The sequence below is a fragment of the Hydractinia symbiolongicarpus genome, chromosome 6 (genome assembly GCF_029227915.1).
Source record: "Hydractinia symbiolongicarpus strain clone_291-10 chromosome 6, HSymV2.1, whole genome shotgun sequence".
In the NCBI taxonomy this organism is placed as follows: Eukaryota; Metazoa; Cnidaria; class Hydrozoa; order Anthoathecata; family Hydractiniidae; genus Hydractinia; species Hydractinia symbiolongicarpus.
This window is the reverse complement of record NC_079880.1, coordinates 12,631,259-12,648,340: the sequence shown is the minus strand read 5'-3', so window position 1 is coordinate 12,648,340 and position 17,082 is coordinate 12,631,259. Positions and strand designations below refer to the sequence as shown.

Genomic DNA, 17,082 nt, shown 5'->3' with positions numbered 1-17,082 from the left:
AAGGGCAATGATGTGGTGGCACTTTTGCCTAGTAGAATTGGAAAATCAATTATTTTTCATTTACTTGCTGACCTTTCCTAGTTAAAAATGAAAAAAATATTGTTTTGGTCAACACCTAAATTCCATTCTAAATGGTCAGGTAGAATACTTGAATGAAATTGTTTTTCTGCTGCTGTATTGAACTTGGAACAGTGGAAGTTTGAGGCAGATGAGAGCTTGTTTGGGATTAGTGATGCAGTGAAGGAATACGACAAAAATATTAAAGGGAACCCAATGTATAAAATTATGTTGGGCTTATATTATAAAGCTCTAAATGTTGGTTAACAAGTCTTTTTAATTTCTTTAAAATACTCCTTTCGTTCTCAAGCTATTAACATTTAAAAAAATTCAGAGTTAATTAGCTGCATAAATTATGATGTAATATTTAAGCTATAGCAAATCTTGACAATTTCAGTCATTAGTAAATCAATATTGCTAAATATTTTTTGTGAACGTTGTTTTGTGTTTTAATATAGCGAGCTCTATGTATATATATATAATATAGCTTTATAATCTCCTGCAATAGGTAAAATCAGTTTAATCAGCATGGCAAATACATGCAATCCCTTATCTGTGTTTTCGTTTATGTAGCTAGCTACGCTTACTTTATATTCTAATGTTCAGTAGTAATAATAATAATAATTAACAAAGTAGTACCTCTCTATCTGTACCTATCTTTGTACACGCTTGTTTTAGCTAGCTAGGCAATGTCATGGCTGGTTGCTATTATTAATCTGATCGTAAGCAGCATGTAGCTACCCACAAGTACATCTAAGTGAAAAGTAAACTAGGTACTTCAATCTAATTGAAATTCTAGATATTTTTGGCAAAATATTTTTTCTTTGAAACAAAACATGTATGCACAGTGTCGGCTATCTTTATTGTTTACAGTTAATCTCAGCATGAATATTTCACAGACCGAGTGACGTTTTATCTTTCGCATAATTAGGTGAAAAGCCTCGACCAATCCAGGATCTTCTTCGTCAGACCTATAAATAAGCGCAGCGCCAATAAGAGACAAAAAGTCCGGGGAACGAGGTTGATTCAGTATGTAAAATATAACCTGGGTACGAAATTTAAGTCTACTTTGTGTTACGTTAACGTATTAATTTTAACTGTAGTATAGTGACCATTATTATTTTTTAATTTTTAATTGTAAGTGTAAACCAATAAGCACAGACGTCCATTGTTCCCTTCTGAGAATATAATAGAACAATTTGTGGCATGAACCATACGCCTTTATTTTGTGCCAGCTTTTCATGAATGTTAAGATGGCGAACGTGTGGAAATTTTGTTGTGAAGTTGTTTTAATACTTGTGGTTGCTAAAGGTATATATATTATGAAGGAACCAGATAAAAAAACACAGATGGGATGATAAACGGAATATTTTTTATTTTTAGAAACTTTGGGTGGTTGCACACAAGATGGATTGTCTTATAAATGCGAAAGTGAAGTTGATGGAAAAACTACAAGTGTTGGTGTAACATTGGTAAATTGCAAGCCACCAAAAATTAAAATTGAACTGACCATTGAAGCGATAGAACTTAGTTATGAAAAAGAATTTGACTCTTCAACAGATATTCCAATCCCCGGAGCATCACTTGGTGGACTGGCTGGTCTGTACATTAATGTTCAGTTGAAAGATGACTCTAACGATAACATACACATAAAGGTATGTTATATGTCTTAAATGTCTGTCCTTCTCTTGATATTTCATGTTCTGCTTTGTGAACTTTTTTTTTAATTATTCCTGTTGTTTGTCCTTTTTTTTTCTTCACTTACTTCCTTTAGTCTGGCTATTGTTTACTATTTCCTTTATTTTTTGAAAGATTAAGTCGTTTATAAAATGTTGTATATGAAAAGGTACGTGCATTTTTCAACTTGGTTAATAAAGAGGCATCGGCGTTTCTTCTTATTTAGCTCTGCTTACATGCAGAAGTAATAAAGTACATTTCTCCTTGTAACCTCATGGTATTTTTGGCCATGAAAAAAAATAATAACAAACATTCCTCTATGCTGGAATTTATAAGTTTGCGTAAACTAAAAAGTTCGAGGGGAGCTCACAAATCTAGGAGTAAGAAAGGGCGAAAAGGGGCGCAAAAAGGGCGCAAAAAAGTGATTAAAACTTATAAATGCAGCATGTGGGCATAGTTGGTAACAGAATTACCCAGAATCCTAAGACATTCACAAATCTGTTTGTTTTGCCAGCCAGTCAAGAACTTCGATTATTTTGATGCGGGTGACCAAGCTTTATTGTCCTGCAATAGCCATCGTTAACATATCTAGCCAAGCATGCAAATGACTCAAATTATATAGCAATTCATTATTGGTTTCTGACGTCGTGAAATTACCGACTTAATAATACCCTAAATATTTCTTTTTAAAATCAACAACAGCTTAAACATCCTAATTTCGTTGCCAACGATACATATCTTGACGTAATGGAACCACCGGATTATTTTAGAATTTTTTAATTTTTAGATCAACCTACGAGTAAAGACCCTCATTTTCACAGCAACAATACCAGTTATGGACGAACGTGTTGCACACAATGATTGCAACGGTAAGTTACTCAAAGAAAGGCCAAGAAAGCAAGTTTCAAGTGCTAGTTATGCTTAGCCTTACACGACAAATTTTGGTTAGGTATGCTTTACACGACGAATTTGAAAAATATATTTCTATAGTGCAAAGCTATTCAGAGTGAATTTGTCTTGTGTACATTGTAATTAAGTGTTTTCCAATTCTGTCGTCTTAAAGATCAAAGATCTCAAATAGCAATGCTTTACTCTAGCCTTGTGACGTCCAATTGAAGCAATAATATTGTAGCTGTGTCAACTTACAGATTTTGTTCTCTTTTTTAGAATTCCTTGTGTGGTGGTATTCACAAAAAAAACCGATAAGAATTGTTATCATAGTTGGAGCACGCAATTGCATTAATCTCTTGTTGCTGTCGTTGTTGTTGTCGTCGTCGTCAACGATCACAATTTGTCATGGCACCAGCGATGTCACCAGCCAACATCATGGTTGTAAATACATCAAATAATATGCAAACGACAGCGCCACCGCCATATACCTCAAGCTCTAAGCTTCCCTATTCCAAATTACAAGAATACAATTGACGAAGCTTTACTCCAAATCACGTTGTATGAAGTCTGGATCATATAACTGTAGATACAAATTGTACGAAGTTGTTCCTATTTGTTATTTAATGAGTGTTTAGAAAGTTAAAATGTTTAGGAAGGGTTGAATCATTTAAGTTTTAACTAATTTTTACCCGAGAACATTGATTTTTTGAAGAATATGAAGAAATTAATTTGACATGTATAAACCAGGAGCGTCGAGTGATTTCAACCTTGTTCCCATGTCAGAACTTGACAATACCTGTATACTACTATTTTTTATTTAACATTTTATCGCAGGAAGGAGGAAAGTGGTGTAGAATCCGAACTCTGGAAAGTCTGGGTACACTTTGCGATTTGTGAGTCATGCCTGTGTGCCCGTATTTTATTGCATCGGTAATGTTATCATTATTGACCGTTAGTGGGGCTTTATGAGGGTCCAGAGTCATAGAAGAGAGAAAAATAAAACACATTGCTTATTCATATATTAGGATCAGAAGATTTCAGGGGACGCGGCAGCAAGATGGCGCATGTTTTACATAAATTTTTATAATACTTTTATATGGAGTACTTGTTATGTAGCTAACGATTAGAAATTAGTTTTAAATAAAAAACACAGTTAACTTTTTTTTTCAATTCCTTTCTTGTTTTTTCCGTGTGTTTTCTTTAAAACAATGAGCAAACGTGATTATTGAAGTGCGCAAGAACTAGAGTATCGATAGTTGTCTAGGTGAACGAGTGAAAGTTAAATATAAAAGAGTCATGGCGTACCCACCCAGCCACTATCTCCTTCATGAGTACCCTCTCTTATGCTCTTATCGCTTACCCATGTTAGAAAAGATACAAGATGCCTCAGTTGCATTGAAGTGAATATATAACATTTGTTTGCTAAGTAGCCATCTGTTTCAGTTTTTTTGTTCACACGATCTTCCAACAAGGCAGGGAAGTCACTTCATTTCGCCTATAAAGCTGTGATTTGCGTGAATAGACAGCCTATTTTGCAACAGTCTGTATCCGGAACACGAAAAAGTAGTCTTAAAACACCCAACATATGATTATTTTCTTTTTTTGGTTAATCTTACAACAAGTGAAAAACTTTATCCTCACATTAATTTTATAGTTTACAAAAAAAACACTGATTTGTTATTCTTTGACTAAATTACAAGTCCGGCATATACTTTTAAGACTTCAGGTTTTTTGTTTGAAAGGATACTAGCTCAGCTACAATGTTGTATATAATGTATTGTAACACTTGGTATTCGTTGAAAGATACATTTTCACGTATTATGATAGCTAATTATACGAAAGTTTAACCAAAACATTGAGTCAACTGGTGTGACCTTAAATATTAACTCCTTCCGCATCAATGAGGGTAGCAACGGTCGCATTCGTTTGAAGCTTCTTTTAAGGCAAGTGGACCAACCTCGTTTTCAGAACATTTTGCATTTGTTGTGATGCGATAAAGTGCATATCGGTATAAATACTTCTACTATGCTATTTTCTGGTTGACGCCGCTTCATAATTATAAAACTGGTCTTTATGCAAAAATCTACGTGAGTTCGCCCATCGCTACTCTCAGTCAGCATTTTAGTTCACAGACTAACAGTTAGACATACGCGAGCATTATAATATAGATAAGGGTCACATGCAAAAGTCACACCTGCTATTTTGGTATATAACTTTCAGTCAACATACTGATACTACTGTTTTTCCCATGTAAACAGACAATAACCCAACGGTAAATTTGTAAGTGCTAACAATGGTATTCTTATGGTGATACACCTTTCCTGAATTTCATAATCAAAATTTTTATAATGATTGTATGCAACCTCGTTTCCAGGACTATTTGTTTCTTAATGGTGCTGCGCTTTTTGATAGTTCTAGTCCACTCCACCGCCACGGTAAAAGGTGCTGGGGTTGAGCTCGGGTTCTATGCTTTTTAAATAAGGATATTCAGATGATAGAATATCAAACTATCTTGGCAAAACTGAAGTTTTTAGAGCAATATAATATTCTGGTTGGATTTTATTTAGATTTGAAGAAAAGAATTATTTTGAAAACGAGGGTATTCTTAGAAAGCTTGACTATATGAAGGGTTTGACTGCAATTTTCAGCTACCAAATTGAGGCACTTAACGAACATAAATATTTACGACATTAGGTAATTTTTTTCCTCCTTTTAATAAGAAACTTTAAATCAAGTATAATTTTTAGCATCGATCTCTTTTAATTGAGTTTGGCATAATTAGGAAATTCGGGAAAGGTCTATTCGCATGTATAAGAGTGCAATAAAGTCAGGTTCACACCACACCATAAAAATGAAGCACAGAGAAAAAAATTGGTCAAGCCAAAACAACAATTTTAGAGGAGCAAGCTCTTTCTGAAGAAGCCGAAAGAAAGTTTGTAGTTTCTTCATCAAAAGATTGTACGTACTCTTTGATTCTCTTCAAAAATAAAATACTGTACATCATTTCTATTTTTCTTTTCATTATTTAGATTATAAAATTGTCACGCCGAGCATGTCCTCAGCCGAGAGAACAATAGCTAAACATTCTAAATGTGGATCAGTTTCTAGAGTGAGTGACGTCATCTGCCTGCAACCTGGATCCCAGGGCTAATCTTCTTTGGCTGCTGCATACGCAGCTGGTTAGGTTTAAGTATAGGTGCAATGCTTTTAAAAGATTAAATGGTTTGCCACATGATTTTCTTCAACTTTTATCGCTATAGCGCAAAAAGCGTCGACTCATATGGCGTAACGCATGCGCAGTGAAAAGATATTGCCGCTGATTCGGCGCAAATAATGAGCTACACCTCAGGTCACAAAGTTAAATCCGACTTTGGCGCCTTAATCGCTTGCGCATTAGCTTTTGGTGGACTAATCAATTTATTTTGATTAGTCCACCAAAGACAAAAAATAATTCTGTATAATTTGTTTACATGTACACAACAGCAAAGTGGAATGACATCACAACTTCCCCACAGATTTTTAACCAATCTTTGATATTAATTAGTTTCTAAGTTAAAATGTCTTTTTTTCCAAAACACAGTCTGCTGATGGTGGCAACTTCTGAACGAACGTATTGAAGCAAATCTTCTTACCGTCGCTTTAATAATAGCCGTCGTCTGTCTCTGCGCGAAATGGTACTGCGATCGAGACACACGGACGAAACGCATTATAAAGAGGATGGGAAAACCCGTGGATTTATTCACGAGCCACCGAATAATCTTAAATAGTACGAAATTTAATTATGTTTGTTCGGGTGATCGTAGCTCAAAACAAGAATTAAGTTTTTTCGATAACAGTCACATAAGCAAAGAATGATACAAGTATCCAATCAAAAGGCGCGATGAGTATTCTGAACGCAAAAATTTTGTTTTCAAGTGGCAAAAATTAAAAAAAGGAAAGGCTTATTTACAATTTTGCTGCGTAGCGTTTTGAGGACATTTCTCTAACTGGTCTGCAAGTGACTTGTGTTCTCGATCGTGGCCTGTAGAAAAAACACTAATAAATTTCCTCCAAACCATCATAAACGAGTTTAATTTTAAAATTACTCCCTGTTAATTCCCTGTTACTCATTTTTTAACTTCTCCGAAAGAGATTAAGGGGCTGTTCATATGGAGGCGAGCCAGCCCGCCTCCATGTGAACAGCCCCTAAGAAGCTCAGTGCAGTATAATTCTTTCGTAGTTTTGTAGCAGTTCCATTTTCTTGATGATATTGGGACGGCGTTCTCAAGAAAGAGCGCTTTAGATAGATAGACACATTTCGCTATTAAAGAACTAACATCATTAATACTGAGCTAAAGTTAAAATACATTTTGGTCGTAATAGGTAGAAGATCGTCTGATTTATCATATAACACCGCCGTAATATAAAGAAGTGAAAAAAGGCCTTGGGACGAGGTTGTTACTTTTATTGAAGTTGCCAGTGCGAATGTTTTCCAGACGTAGTATTTATGGTTGTTTTTATGTAGCAATATTTAGATCAGAATTTTGGAATCAGGTTCAGCCATTACTTTTCAGGTTCAGCATTTTGTTATATTCAGGTTTAGCATATATTCACGTTCAGCATTGTTTTTTCATCATCTAGTGAAACATTTTGTTGTTTTTTTAATTAAAAAACAAGGGGCTGTTCTGGTATCGATTATTATTTCTTTGATTTCTCGTGGTCATGCAAGTTATTAATATTGGCGGACCTAACCGCAGACGGTTTGCCAGAAGCTTCTGTGTTCCCTTTGATGGGGTTAAGTTGATATCCAGTCTCCGCAATTTAGGACTTCCTAGTCAACAACTGCAGATATGCTAGTTTCTAGAGGTATGATTTACAGAAGGGTAAAAGAGTATGGCTTGGAGGAAATGAGTAGATTCTTTGATATTTCCAAAAATGAATTGCGCAATATCATGTCAAATTTTATTTTGAATCATGGTAATTCATAATGTTCGGCCATTTAAAGTCGCTTGGTCGTACAGTCCAACAACGCCGTAATCGATAAATTCTACCCGACATCGATCCAAAAAATCCGAGACTGTCTCTGGCACATAGATGGACACTACAGTTTCGTCATGCATGACGACATAGATGAATTTTTGCGATTAATTAGTATCTTTACAATGCGAAAACTATTATAAAGCTACCATCGTGTAGAAGACTTTTGATGTTGCGGCTGGACGATATGGGGTCCCGTGCTCGGTCAGGACTAATATGGGCGGTAAAACGTACTTGTATGGTAGTTAAGTAAGTAAGTAAGTAAGTAAGTAACGGGAAGTTTTAACGTCGTTGGAGATTCCATCCTAACGGTTGACTCTTCCTTCCCTCCGACTGTAACTATGTTGCATTACCGCCAGAGGTATGTATAGCATTGCTCTCACTAGCTTGCCTGTCACACAAGCCGGCTAGCGGCCAGTAGATGGCACCAAATGGGCAGACAACACAGCATTTAAAGTGCGCCGGAGTGGGGACTCGAACCTGAAACCTTATGATTACAAGTCGAATGCACTACCACTACACTATCTACGCTAATCGAAGAAGTACGAATGGTGCCCTAGCCTAAACAAATCTAACACGTCGAGTCCATGTTCATTGGTCTATTCTCTGCTGCGCTTGCGCAAACACCTTACATATTGGAGACCAGCATCTATATTCGCGCCAACTGGTTTTCCGCGCCATGAAGGGACTGAGTACCGAGCCTGAATAGCATTTCCTATGGCTGAATAAAAAAATGCTGAATAAAAAAAAAACATGCTGATTAAAAAGAAAGACTAAGCCGAAATATAAAAAAATCCTGAACCTAAATAGCCATAGACGAACCTAATGCGTGTACCCAGTTCTTTTTACTTACATTAAAGTAAATTCTATGAACTAAAAGTAAAGGCAACAATGCGTGTACTCTTAGGGCCATTTGATTTTCAATTTAATTGAAAATTGAAAATCAGAAATAATGGCTAATTTTGATTTTTAATTTAATTTAATTTGCAATTCCAAAACCAAAATTATTTAATGATTTTTGAATTTCAATTTAATTTGAAAATTTAAAATTTAAAATTTAAAATTTAAACTTTAAAACTCAAAAGGGATCAAAAAACAATAAATGAAAACTCAAATTCAAATTTTGCTTTTCAATTTTAAGTTTTATTACGCACGCGACACATCGGTTAACCGTCAAACCGGTCTCCTCCCCAGGCGTCCTGGGTTCTTGTATAGGGACATGGTCAAAATAAAGGGCGAGATTCATATCAAACCTGTCCTCTAGGTCAGACTTTATTACATCCGAATGTTAATCGGAAATTGAAAATATTATACCAATAATAGACCGTCATATATTGTGTTCAATAATAGACTGTCGATGAATGTCAACAAATGTTTTAAACCAAAAAGAAGATTTAAGAAGAATGAATATTAATTTTGCTTCTGTTTCGTGTAGTTACATTTTTTAAATTTCTCCTATAAAATTAAGGGACTCTGTAAATATTTGATCTCAACACTTCTTAGATTAGCATAAACTTTTATTTCCAGATCTTTTTTAACAAAAGAAATCCAAGAGAATAGACGCATATCAAACAAAAGTCAATTGAAACGATAATGGTAATAAAAAGAATATATCTGCCTGGCAGTCTCAGGACTTCCTGAAAACTTTGGACACCAATCTCAGCTCCTTATGAAACGCTCCTAATAAAAAACTCTATGCAGGAGTAAAATGATTTTTAATTTTTGATTTTTAGTTTTGATTTTCAATTTTCAATTTTTTTTTTTTTAAAATATTTGAATTTTACTTTATAAATTTTGAATTTCGAAATTCAAAAAACATGAATTAGTACCAACATTTCGATTTTTGATTTTCAATTAAATTGAAAATCAAATGGGCCTAAGGGTTCACGCATTCTCTCACTCAAAATTGTCTACATTTTCTGAACTATCTTCTAAACAAAAGAAATCATTTTCTGTTAGTTGTGATCGCAGACTTTGGGCATTACCAATTTTGCTCTTTACCACCAGTATACTACCATGCTGAATAACGGTTGCTCTGGCTACTTTACAAATGCGGCGGTGGAGAGTGATTTTTCTTTAAAACACGTCAAGCGAACTTTCTCATCATTTTTGGTCGTGTAAATAATCGAAATATTTCCTAGATGTCTCGTACAACTCTTAAACTTATTTTCGGTCTTGGCGCCAAATATATTACCCTCAACAGCCGCAGAAGCCAAAACCGGCTCGTACTCCAACACGAACTCTCATCCACTGTTTCTTTCAAACCTTAAATTTAAATATGTCATCCCCTCAAATGAAAATTTATTTCCGTCCACTCCTGATCCGTTTCGACCTATAGGCATAAGTGGTGGCTTGTGAGCCAAACTTTTATATGTCCTCTTGGTAATAATCGTAAATTGTGACCCTGTATCATACAAAAAGTTAATTAATTTACCTCCAACTATAATTTTAACCATCGTCAGTTGATCTGGGCCAATTTCAGCAATATCTGCATCACCTTTTCCGGCTGCTAATGAACTCGTTGTAGGGTCATTTTTACAGTTTTTCGCAATATGCCTGTTGGGCTGTATGGGCTGTTCACATGGAGGCGGGCTGGCTCGGTTAGGCGGGTTGGCTCGGGTAGCCGAGGTGATTTTCATCTCGTGTTCATATGAATTTTTTTACATCTCGGCCAGCCGGGATGGAAAAGTTGTTTACATTTCACAAAAGTTTCATAAACAATGAAGACAAAAGAATATATTTCAAACTTTAAATAATTGCTGAGAATTTTTTTAAATCTATTGTTAATTTCATCTCGCCTAGCAGGCTGGCTCGCTTGTCATATGTCATTCGTAGCGGCGTGGACGATGTGCTGGATAGGATGTTTGCCCAAATTAAAACAGGTTTGGAAAATCTGGCACTGCCCCGGAGTGACTTTACAATATCTAAAATCCTATATCTTGATGTAGACTTCCATACTCTACGGTTAACGAGAGGTTCACCGTATGTTGAACTACCAAAATGGGTAGCTTCTAAAAAGGCAATTATTAACCCAAAAAATGAGGATAAGGAGTGTTTCAAGTGGGCTATTATAGCATCCCTGCATCATGATGAGATTGAAAAAGATCCACAAAGAATAAGCAAGCTGAAGCATCATGTAGACCTTTATAATTGGGATGGTATAGAGTTCCCAACAAGTATCAAATCCATATACAAATTTGAGGCGAATAACCCCGACATTGTGGTGAATGTTCTGTATATAGATGAAAAGAGAATCAACATCCTACGTCGATCAGTACATAACGGGCGTACCAAGGTGGTGACCCTATTGCTTATCACCAATGATAAAAAGACCCACTATACGGCAGTCAAAAGCCTGTCCAGGCTTCTGGGCAAGGAGACTTTAAAGAATAGGAACCCAATGCACTTCTACCTTTCATGTCAACAGGGTTTTCCCACGGCTGAATCGAGGGACAAGCACTATAGGTACTGCATCGATCACGAGGCAGTCAAGATCACAATGCCAAATGAGGCTAAAAAATGGCTATATTATAGGGATGGCCAACAGCAATTCAAGGTATCCTTTGCCATATATGCAGACTTCGAGAGTCTGCTAGTCCCGGTAGAAGATGCAAGGGATACCAAGACGGAAAGGCTAAGCAAGCATGTACCATCCGGCTGGTGCACCTATAATACCTTTGCTTATGGTGATGTACTGGATCCTTTAAAAGTCTATAGGGGTGAGGACAGCGTCACCCGCTTCGTGAACCACCCAGAGAATGAGGTAAAAAGACTATATTATACCTACCCACAGCAACCCATGACCAAACTAACGGAGGTCCTAAAAAGGGAACATGATGAGGCCACGCACTGTCATATCTGCCTGAAACCCTTTGATAACTATGAGAATAACCGTAAGGTCAGGGATCACTGCCACTATACAGGTCTGTATAGAGGCGCAGCGCACGCAATATGCAACCTCAAATACAAGATAGCCGGCCATATCCCAGTGATCTTCCATAACCTTTCAGGGTGCCCATCTCTTCATACGGGAATTCAGCGAGAAGTACGACACTCAGGACATTGGGTGTATTGCGAAAAATACAGAGAAGTACATCTCTTTTAATGTCATAAATAAGGTACCCCTTGGAGGTATGGCATATGGTGACGGGGAAAGGTACAAGACCATAGAGATACAGTTTATCGATAGTTGCCGATTCATGGCATCATCACTGAACAAATTGGCAAGCAACCTCAGCGATGACCAGTGTAAAAATCTTCGTTGGTTTTTCACCAAGGATGACTTGTTTAAGCTCATGCGCAGAAAGGGCGTGTACCCCTATGAATACATGGATGGATGGCAGCGATTTGAGGAGACAGAATTACCTCTCAAGGAGGCCTTCTACAGCAAGCTTAATATGGATGGGATAAGCGATGAGGATTATCAATACGCTAAAATGGTATGGAATTGTATTACCCCAGGGAGTGATGATGTTACCATGGGAGACTACCAGGATGTGTACCTGACAACAGACGTCCTGCTATTAGCTGCTATTCTACTCTGCACCCGGGTTGGCCTGGAAGGTAGCCCTGAAATTTACGGATATAACGCTAGAGCTTCTCACCGATCCCGACATGTTCCTGATGTTCGAAAAAGGTATCCGAGGAGGCCGTACACCGGTATGCCAAAGCCAATAACAAGTACATGGGAGAGCAGTATAACCCCAATGAGGAGTTCTCCTACCTCCAATATCTGAACGCCAATAATCTATATGGCTGGGCGATGAGACAGGGTCTTCCAACAGATGGCTTTAAATGGGTGCAGAATGTTAATGCATTCACTGAAAGGCGGATCGGAAAGCCCGTTGATGACAACAAGCATGGGTACATATTAGAGGTAGATATCGATTACCTTAGAAAGTTACACGATAAACATAATGAGCTGCCATTCCTGCCTGATTACAGGACAGTCCACAAGGTCGAGAAATTAGTACGGAATTTAGAGGACAGGCGGAAATATGTGGTACATATTAAGGCACTTCACGAGGCTTTAAAGCACGGGCTTGAGCTCAAGAAAGTACAAAGGGTTATCCAATTCAATCAGAAGGCATGGTTGAAAGGGTACATCGATCAAAACACAAATTGAAAACAAACGCAAAGAACGAGTTCGAAAAAGATTTTTATAAGCTGATGAATTTGAGCGACTTCGGCAAAACGATGGAGAATATCCGGAACCACCGCAACATCCAGCTGGTCACCAATGAGGACAAATATATGAAGCTTGCAATGAAACCAAATTTCAAGGGTGGTAGCAGGTTCAGCGAGCATCTGATAGGTGTTGAAATGGGCAAGACCGAGGTCAAGATGAATAAGCCCGTACATATAGGCCAGGCTATATTGGACATGTCAAAAAAGGTGATGTATGAATTCCATTATAACTACATGCAGGTTAAGTACAGTAGCAAGCTGCGGATCTGTTACATGGATACGGACAGCTTTGTGTACCATATACGAACCCACGACTTTTATGAGGATATTGCAACCGATGTTGAGGCACGCTTCGATACAAGTGCTTTTGATATCAATTAAGGAAGGCCTCTCCCTATAAGGAAAAACAAGAAGGTGGTAGGCTTGATGAAGGATGAATTAGGCGGCAAAATCATGACAGAGTACATCACCCTCAGAGCCAAACTCTATGCCTATAAGAGCCTTGCCAAAGATGGCGGTGACAGGAAAGCAAAGGGCGTTAACCAAGAAGTCAATAACCTTCGATGACTACAAGCGGTGTTTGGAAGAGGGCGTTGACATCTACAAAGGCCAAGTGCTTATTTAAAACAAAGGCCATAAGGTATATACCCAAGAGGTGAACAAGTTAGCACTCAACAGGGCAGACGATAAACGTATCGTACAACCGGACCAGATTACAACGCTTGCCAGAGGCCATTACCGCCTAGCATCCACAGGGGAATAAAATAGAAGCATGCCTGTATATAGTCGTACTCCTGCCGTATGCCCTGATCGCATTTTTCTTGCTCAGATATCGACCATAATAAAAGGAATGTTCGACATTGCACAAGTATTCAACAATGCCTCTGCAGAAATTAAAAATATTGAGAAGCCCATCGATAAACGTCAAATTTTAAAGGTAAAGGGGACCTTTTGTCAAAGAAGTGTACCGAGAGGTTTGTTGACAAAGCCCCTGATGAGGCCATCGACAAAGTCCATACCGATTACATACAACGCGAGCTTCAGGAAAAAGGGAAGAAGACGGCCAGGGCACTGTCCACCCATGTTATCAGTCTCTATGCCAGCATGAAAGGAGGAGATCCATCTGCAAAGAGTGCGGGGGAAGTCAAATATGCCCTCATGAAAGGATAAGGCCTCGATGCAAAGACTGCAAGAAGAGTAAACAATGAATGGAAACGATTGCTGTTGTTGTTGCGGGCGCATGGTAGGTATAGAACACAATTTGTATTTGCACCCGGGGGCAAAATAATCAATATGGAGGGAACCAGGAAATGCACAAACTCTAAGGAAACTCTACAACTATGCAACTTCGGGGTGATCCAACGTAACAGACAACGAACAAGGCAATGCATCAAATGTCGCAATAGTAATAGGTCGTCGCAGGAACGTGCCAAGTGCCCACATAAAAAACGAAGACGCCAATGTCCAACATGCGATCACCCTGCTCTTCAGTATAGCTTAATTCTAGCCAGGATTCGTAATGCCCTAACATATGATACAGAGATTGCCTCCACAGAATATATAGGGTGCGATACTGTAACTTTCATTAAGCACATCCAGGCCCAGTTTAAAGGCGGTATGAACTGGGGAAACCGAAGGCAGTGGCAATTTGATCACAAGGTGCCACTAAAGCATAGGGAGAATGGGGAATATCCTAGCAAGGAAGAACAATTGAAAAGACTGCACTACACTAACATGCAGCCCATGTGGGTTTCAGATAACCAAACCAAGAGCCATCGATATATCTCCGAGTAGAATGTAGCCTGGTGCGGTTGATCAAACACACTTGCTATAAATGGAAGTGTGTTTGTATATTGCGGTAATTCTACCCTATGTGATAATATTACTATTCTATCTAAAATTTCAATATACAATGAAGAAGATGTCTGATATCGCACAGGTATTCGACACAGCCTCTGCGGAATCTTGTGAAAATATCGAGAAGCCCGCTGATCAACCCAGGAAATGTACGGAAGGGTTCATTGACAAGGCCCCCGATGAGGTGGTAGAAAAATTACATGCCGACTACGTACAACGTGAGCTTCAAGAAAAAGGGGAGAAGACGTCAAGGGCGCTGGCTACCCATGCTGTCCCCCTATATGCCAACCTGGTTAACAATTTTGTAAATTGGGATAGCGTTGAGGCCCTGAAAAATGACATCAATAACGACCCTATTATTAAAGACTCCTTCGCGGACTTGGGAATACTGGTCTACCGTACATTCGGTAAGTGTCTTGCGCCTATTTTAATTGCTGGGCATACAGCCCGACATATCAGTACAAACAGAAGGATGCGGAGAAGAAGGTGGAGGAGACGGAGACCTATAAGATAAACGAGTGAAGAGGAACAAAAGCAAGAGGAGAGGGTCGTGTTGTTGCAGGTAAAAGACTTGCGGAATGGAACCAGAAGAACAAAGCTAACCTACAGAAGAACGTGGGCAAATAACCTTCGCATGATGATAAAGAACCTGTGACAGGTTCCAGCAAGTCAACGGATGTATATCTTTATGGAATCGGGAGTTTGGCCGTGATTGCCATAGGAGTAGGCGTTTGGCATTTGTTTGGAAGGGGTAAAAATGAGCCCAACAAGCCGGTGGCTAATCCGGAGCCTCTCCATGGTAAAACCCAACCAAATATCGATATTTTCAAAATGCGGTGATAATAAATGGCAAGTAACGTAACACCAAAAGAAAAGGAGATTTTAGATATGCTTTACGAGACAGTCGTGGACCTTGGTTTCACCTTTGCCTATGCCATGGCAGGTATGAAATTTTTTGACATAACAAGGCCATAACAATCTAAAAAAATGGACACCAGCGATGTCCTCAAAATAATTGCTTATTTTTTAGCAGGGAGGGCAAGTCGTAAAAGGGCCGTATCCAAAGAATGGCTACCCGCAAGCATCGTGCCTAAACAAAAATAGAGTGGACGAGTTATGGAAGGAGTCAAGTGATCGGGACGCAATACTAAAACGGATAAAAGATGTTGTCGCGTATGTAAACAGCTATTACCCCAGCACAGGTTTAAAATTAGGGGCAATAGTCGAACTAAGACCGGTATGGAATGCCTTGATAAAGCTAGAAAAAGGAGGGTTGTATCAAATAGAGATATAGAAGATGTTGAGCATGAGTTGAATCCCATTGCCATTGATGCAGAAATTCGGGGTGTTCAACAGGATGAAAACTATCTCATCCTGTATGATATACTCACATACAGGATTATAATTCAATATACTGAACTCATTGGGGATAGACCGGAGAAGGCAAGGCTTGTTGTAAGGTATCGAAATGCATTGCGGTGCCTGTAGGGAAAATTAAGATATACCCAACCACCCCTCGAATACAAGGCCAGAGGGATCAAGCTCTGCCATGTCTGTCGGGGATAATTGGAAAACAATGATGGGGGTGTATTGATATGATAGGGCTGTGGTGCCCTGCCCCTCAAAGTTCACGACAGGAAGTGGAGCAATTGAAATAAAATGTTGGATGTCGTAAGAGATCCACATACAGCAATCTTCACCATCCCGACGTCTTGTGGCAAGACACAACGTGTTTTGAACCTCCTCGAAAATGAATACAAGGACACTATCACAATATAGTGATACTTTGCCCTACCCTACGGTAAAATAAGACATACCTAGAGAGTGCCTCATTATGGAGGGATGATTACGTGTTCCTGATAGACCCCGGAAATGAGCTGTTTGAATGGATTGGGAAATTATCGTCGTTATTCGCTGCTGAGGATAGTCTTTTCGTGGTTGATGATATGATATCTGACGAGAGCCTTGATAAAAGGCAGCCCTTGCTTGAATTAGAAAGCATAGTTTATGGCTATTAACCCAAAGTTACAGTGCTCTTACGAAGAACCTTCGGAGGCAGAAGAAACAACTTTTCCTCTGGTTTCCCCATGAGCGCTCAGAAATGAAAATGATAGACGAGGAAACCAACATGATCCCCGACCGGGATGATATAAAAGCATGTCTGAAAAGGTCCGAGTATGCATGTCTATACGTAAGGCTTGAATATCCCGGAGCTTGGAAAACTTTGGATTGACCGTTATAAAATCCTCCGGTCAGGCATTACTATATCGAAAATGTCTTCACAAATCGTCTTATTCAACGCAATACCCGCAGGAGCCAGGAATCAGCCCCTCTTCAAACGTGCTGACCTAGACAGATTCCTGTGTATTCCAAATGATAGGCAGTACGGTATTAAAC

At 38.5% G+C, this 17,082-nt stretch overlaps 2 protein-coding genes across 2 annotated transcripts; both read left to right on the top strand.

Moving 5' to 3' along the window:
* Positions 1-1,208: 1,208 nt before the first annotated feature.
* LOC130647041 (uncharacterized) lies at positions 1,209-3,795 on the top strand. Its single transcript, XM_057452756.1, has 4 exons — positions 1,209-1,368; positions 1,441-1,712; positions 2,522-2,603; positions 2,902-3,795. Exons 1-4 carry the CDS (start codon positions 1,299-1,301, stop codon positions 3,081-3,083), a joined length of 606 nt encoding a protein of 201 aa, XP_057308739.1. The 5' UTR covers positions 1,209-1,298; the 3' UTR covers positions 3,084-3,795.
* Positions 3,796-10,321: 6,526 nt separating this feature from the next.
* LOC130648044 (uncharacterized) lies at positions 10,322-12,377 on the top strand. The gene is made up of 3 exons (XM_057454064.1): positions 10,322-10,329; positions 10,447-11,539; positions 11,652-12,377. Exons 1-3 carry the CDS (start codon positions 10,322-10,324, stop codon positions 12,375-12,377), a joined length of 1,827 nt encoding a protein of 608 aa, XP_057310047.1.
* The last annotated feature ends 4,705 nt before the right edge of the window (positions 12,378-17,082 follow it).

Bases quoted from the DNA above. Each gene is read 5' to 3' on its own strand.
- LOC130648044 (XM_057454064.1), top strand. The intron at 11,540-11,651 runs GTCAGGGATCAC...ATAACCTTTCAG, and splicing joins ACTATGAGAATAACCGTAAG to GGTGCCCATCTCTTCATACG.
- LOC130647041 (XM_057452756.1), top strand. From the start codon at position 1,299: ATGAATGTTAAGATGGCGAACGTGTGGAAATTTTGTTGTGAAGTTGTT. The intron at 1,713-2,521 runs GTATGTTATATG...TTTAATTTTTAG, and splicing joins ACGATAACATACACATAAAG to ATCAACCTACGAGTAAAGAC. The intron at 2,604-2,901 runs GTAAGTTACTCA...TCTCTTTTTTAG, and splicing joins TGCACACAATGATTGCAACG to AATTCCTTGTGTGGTGGTAT.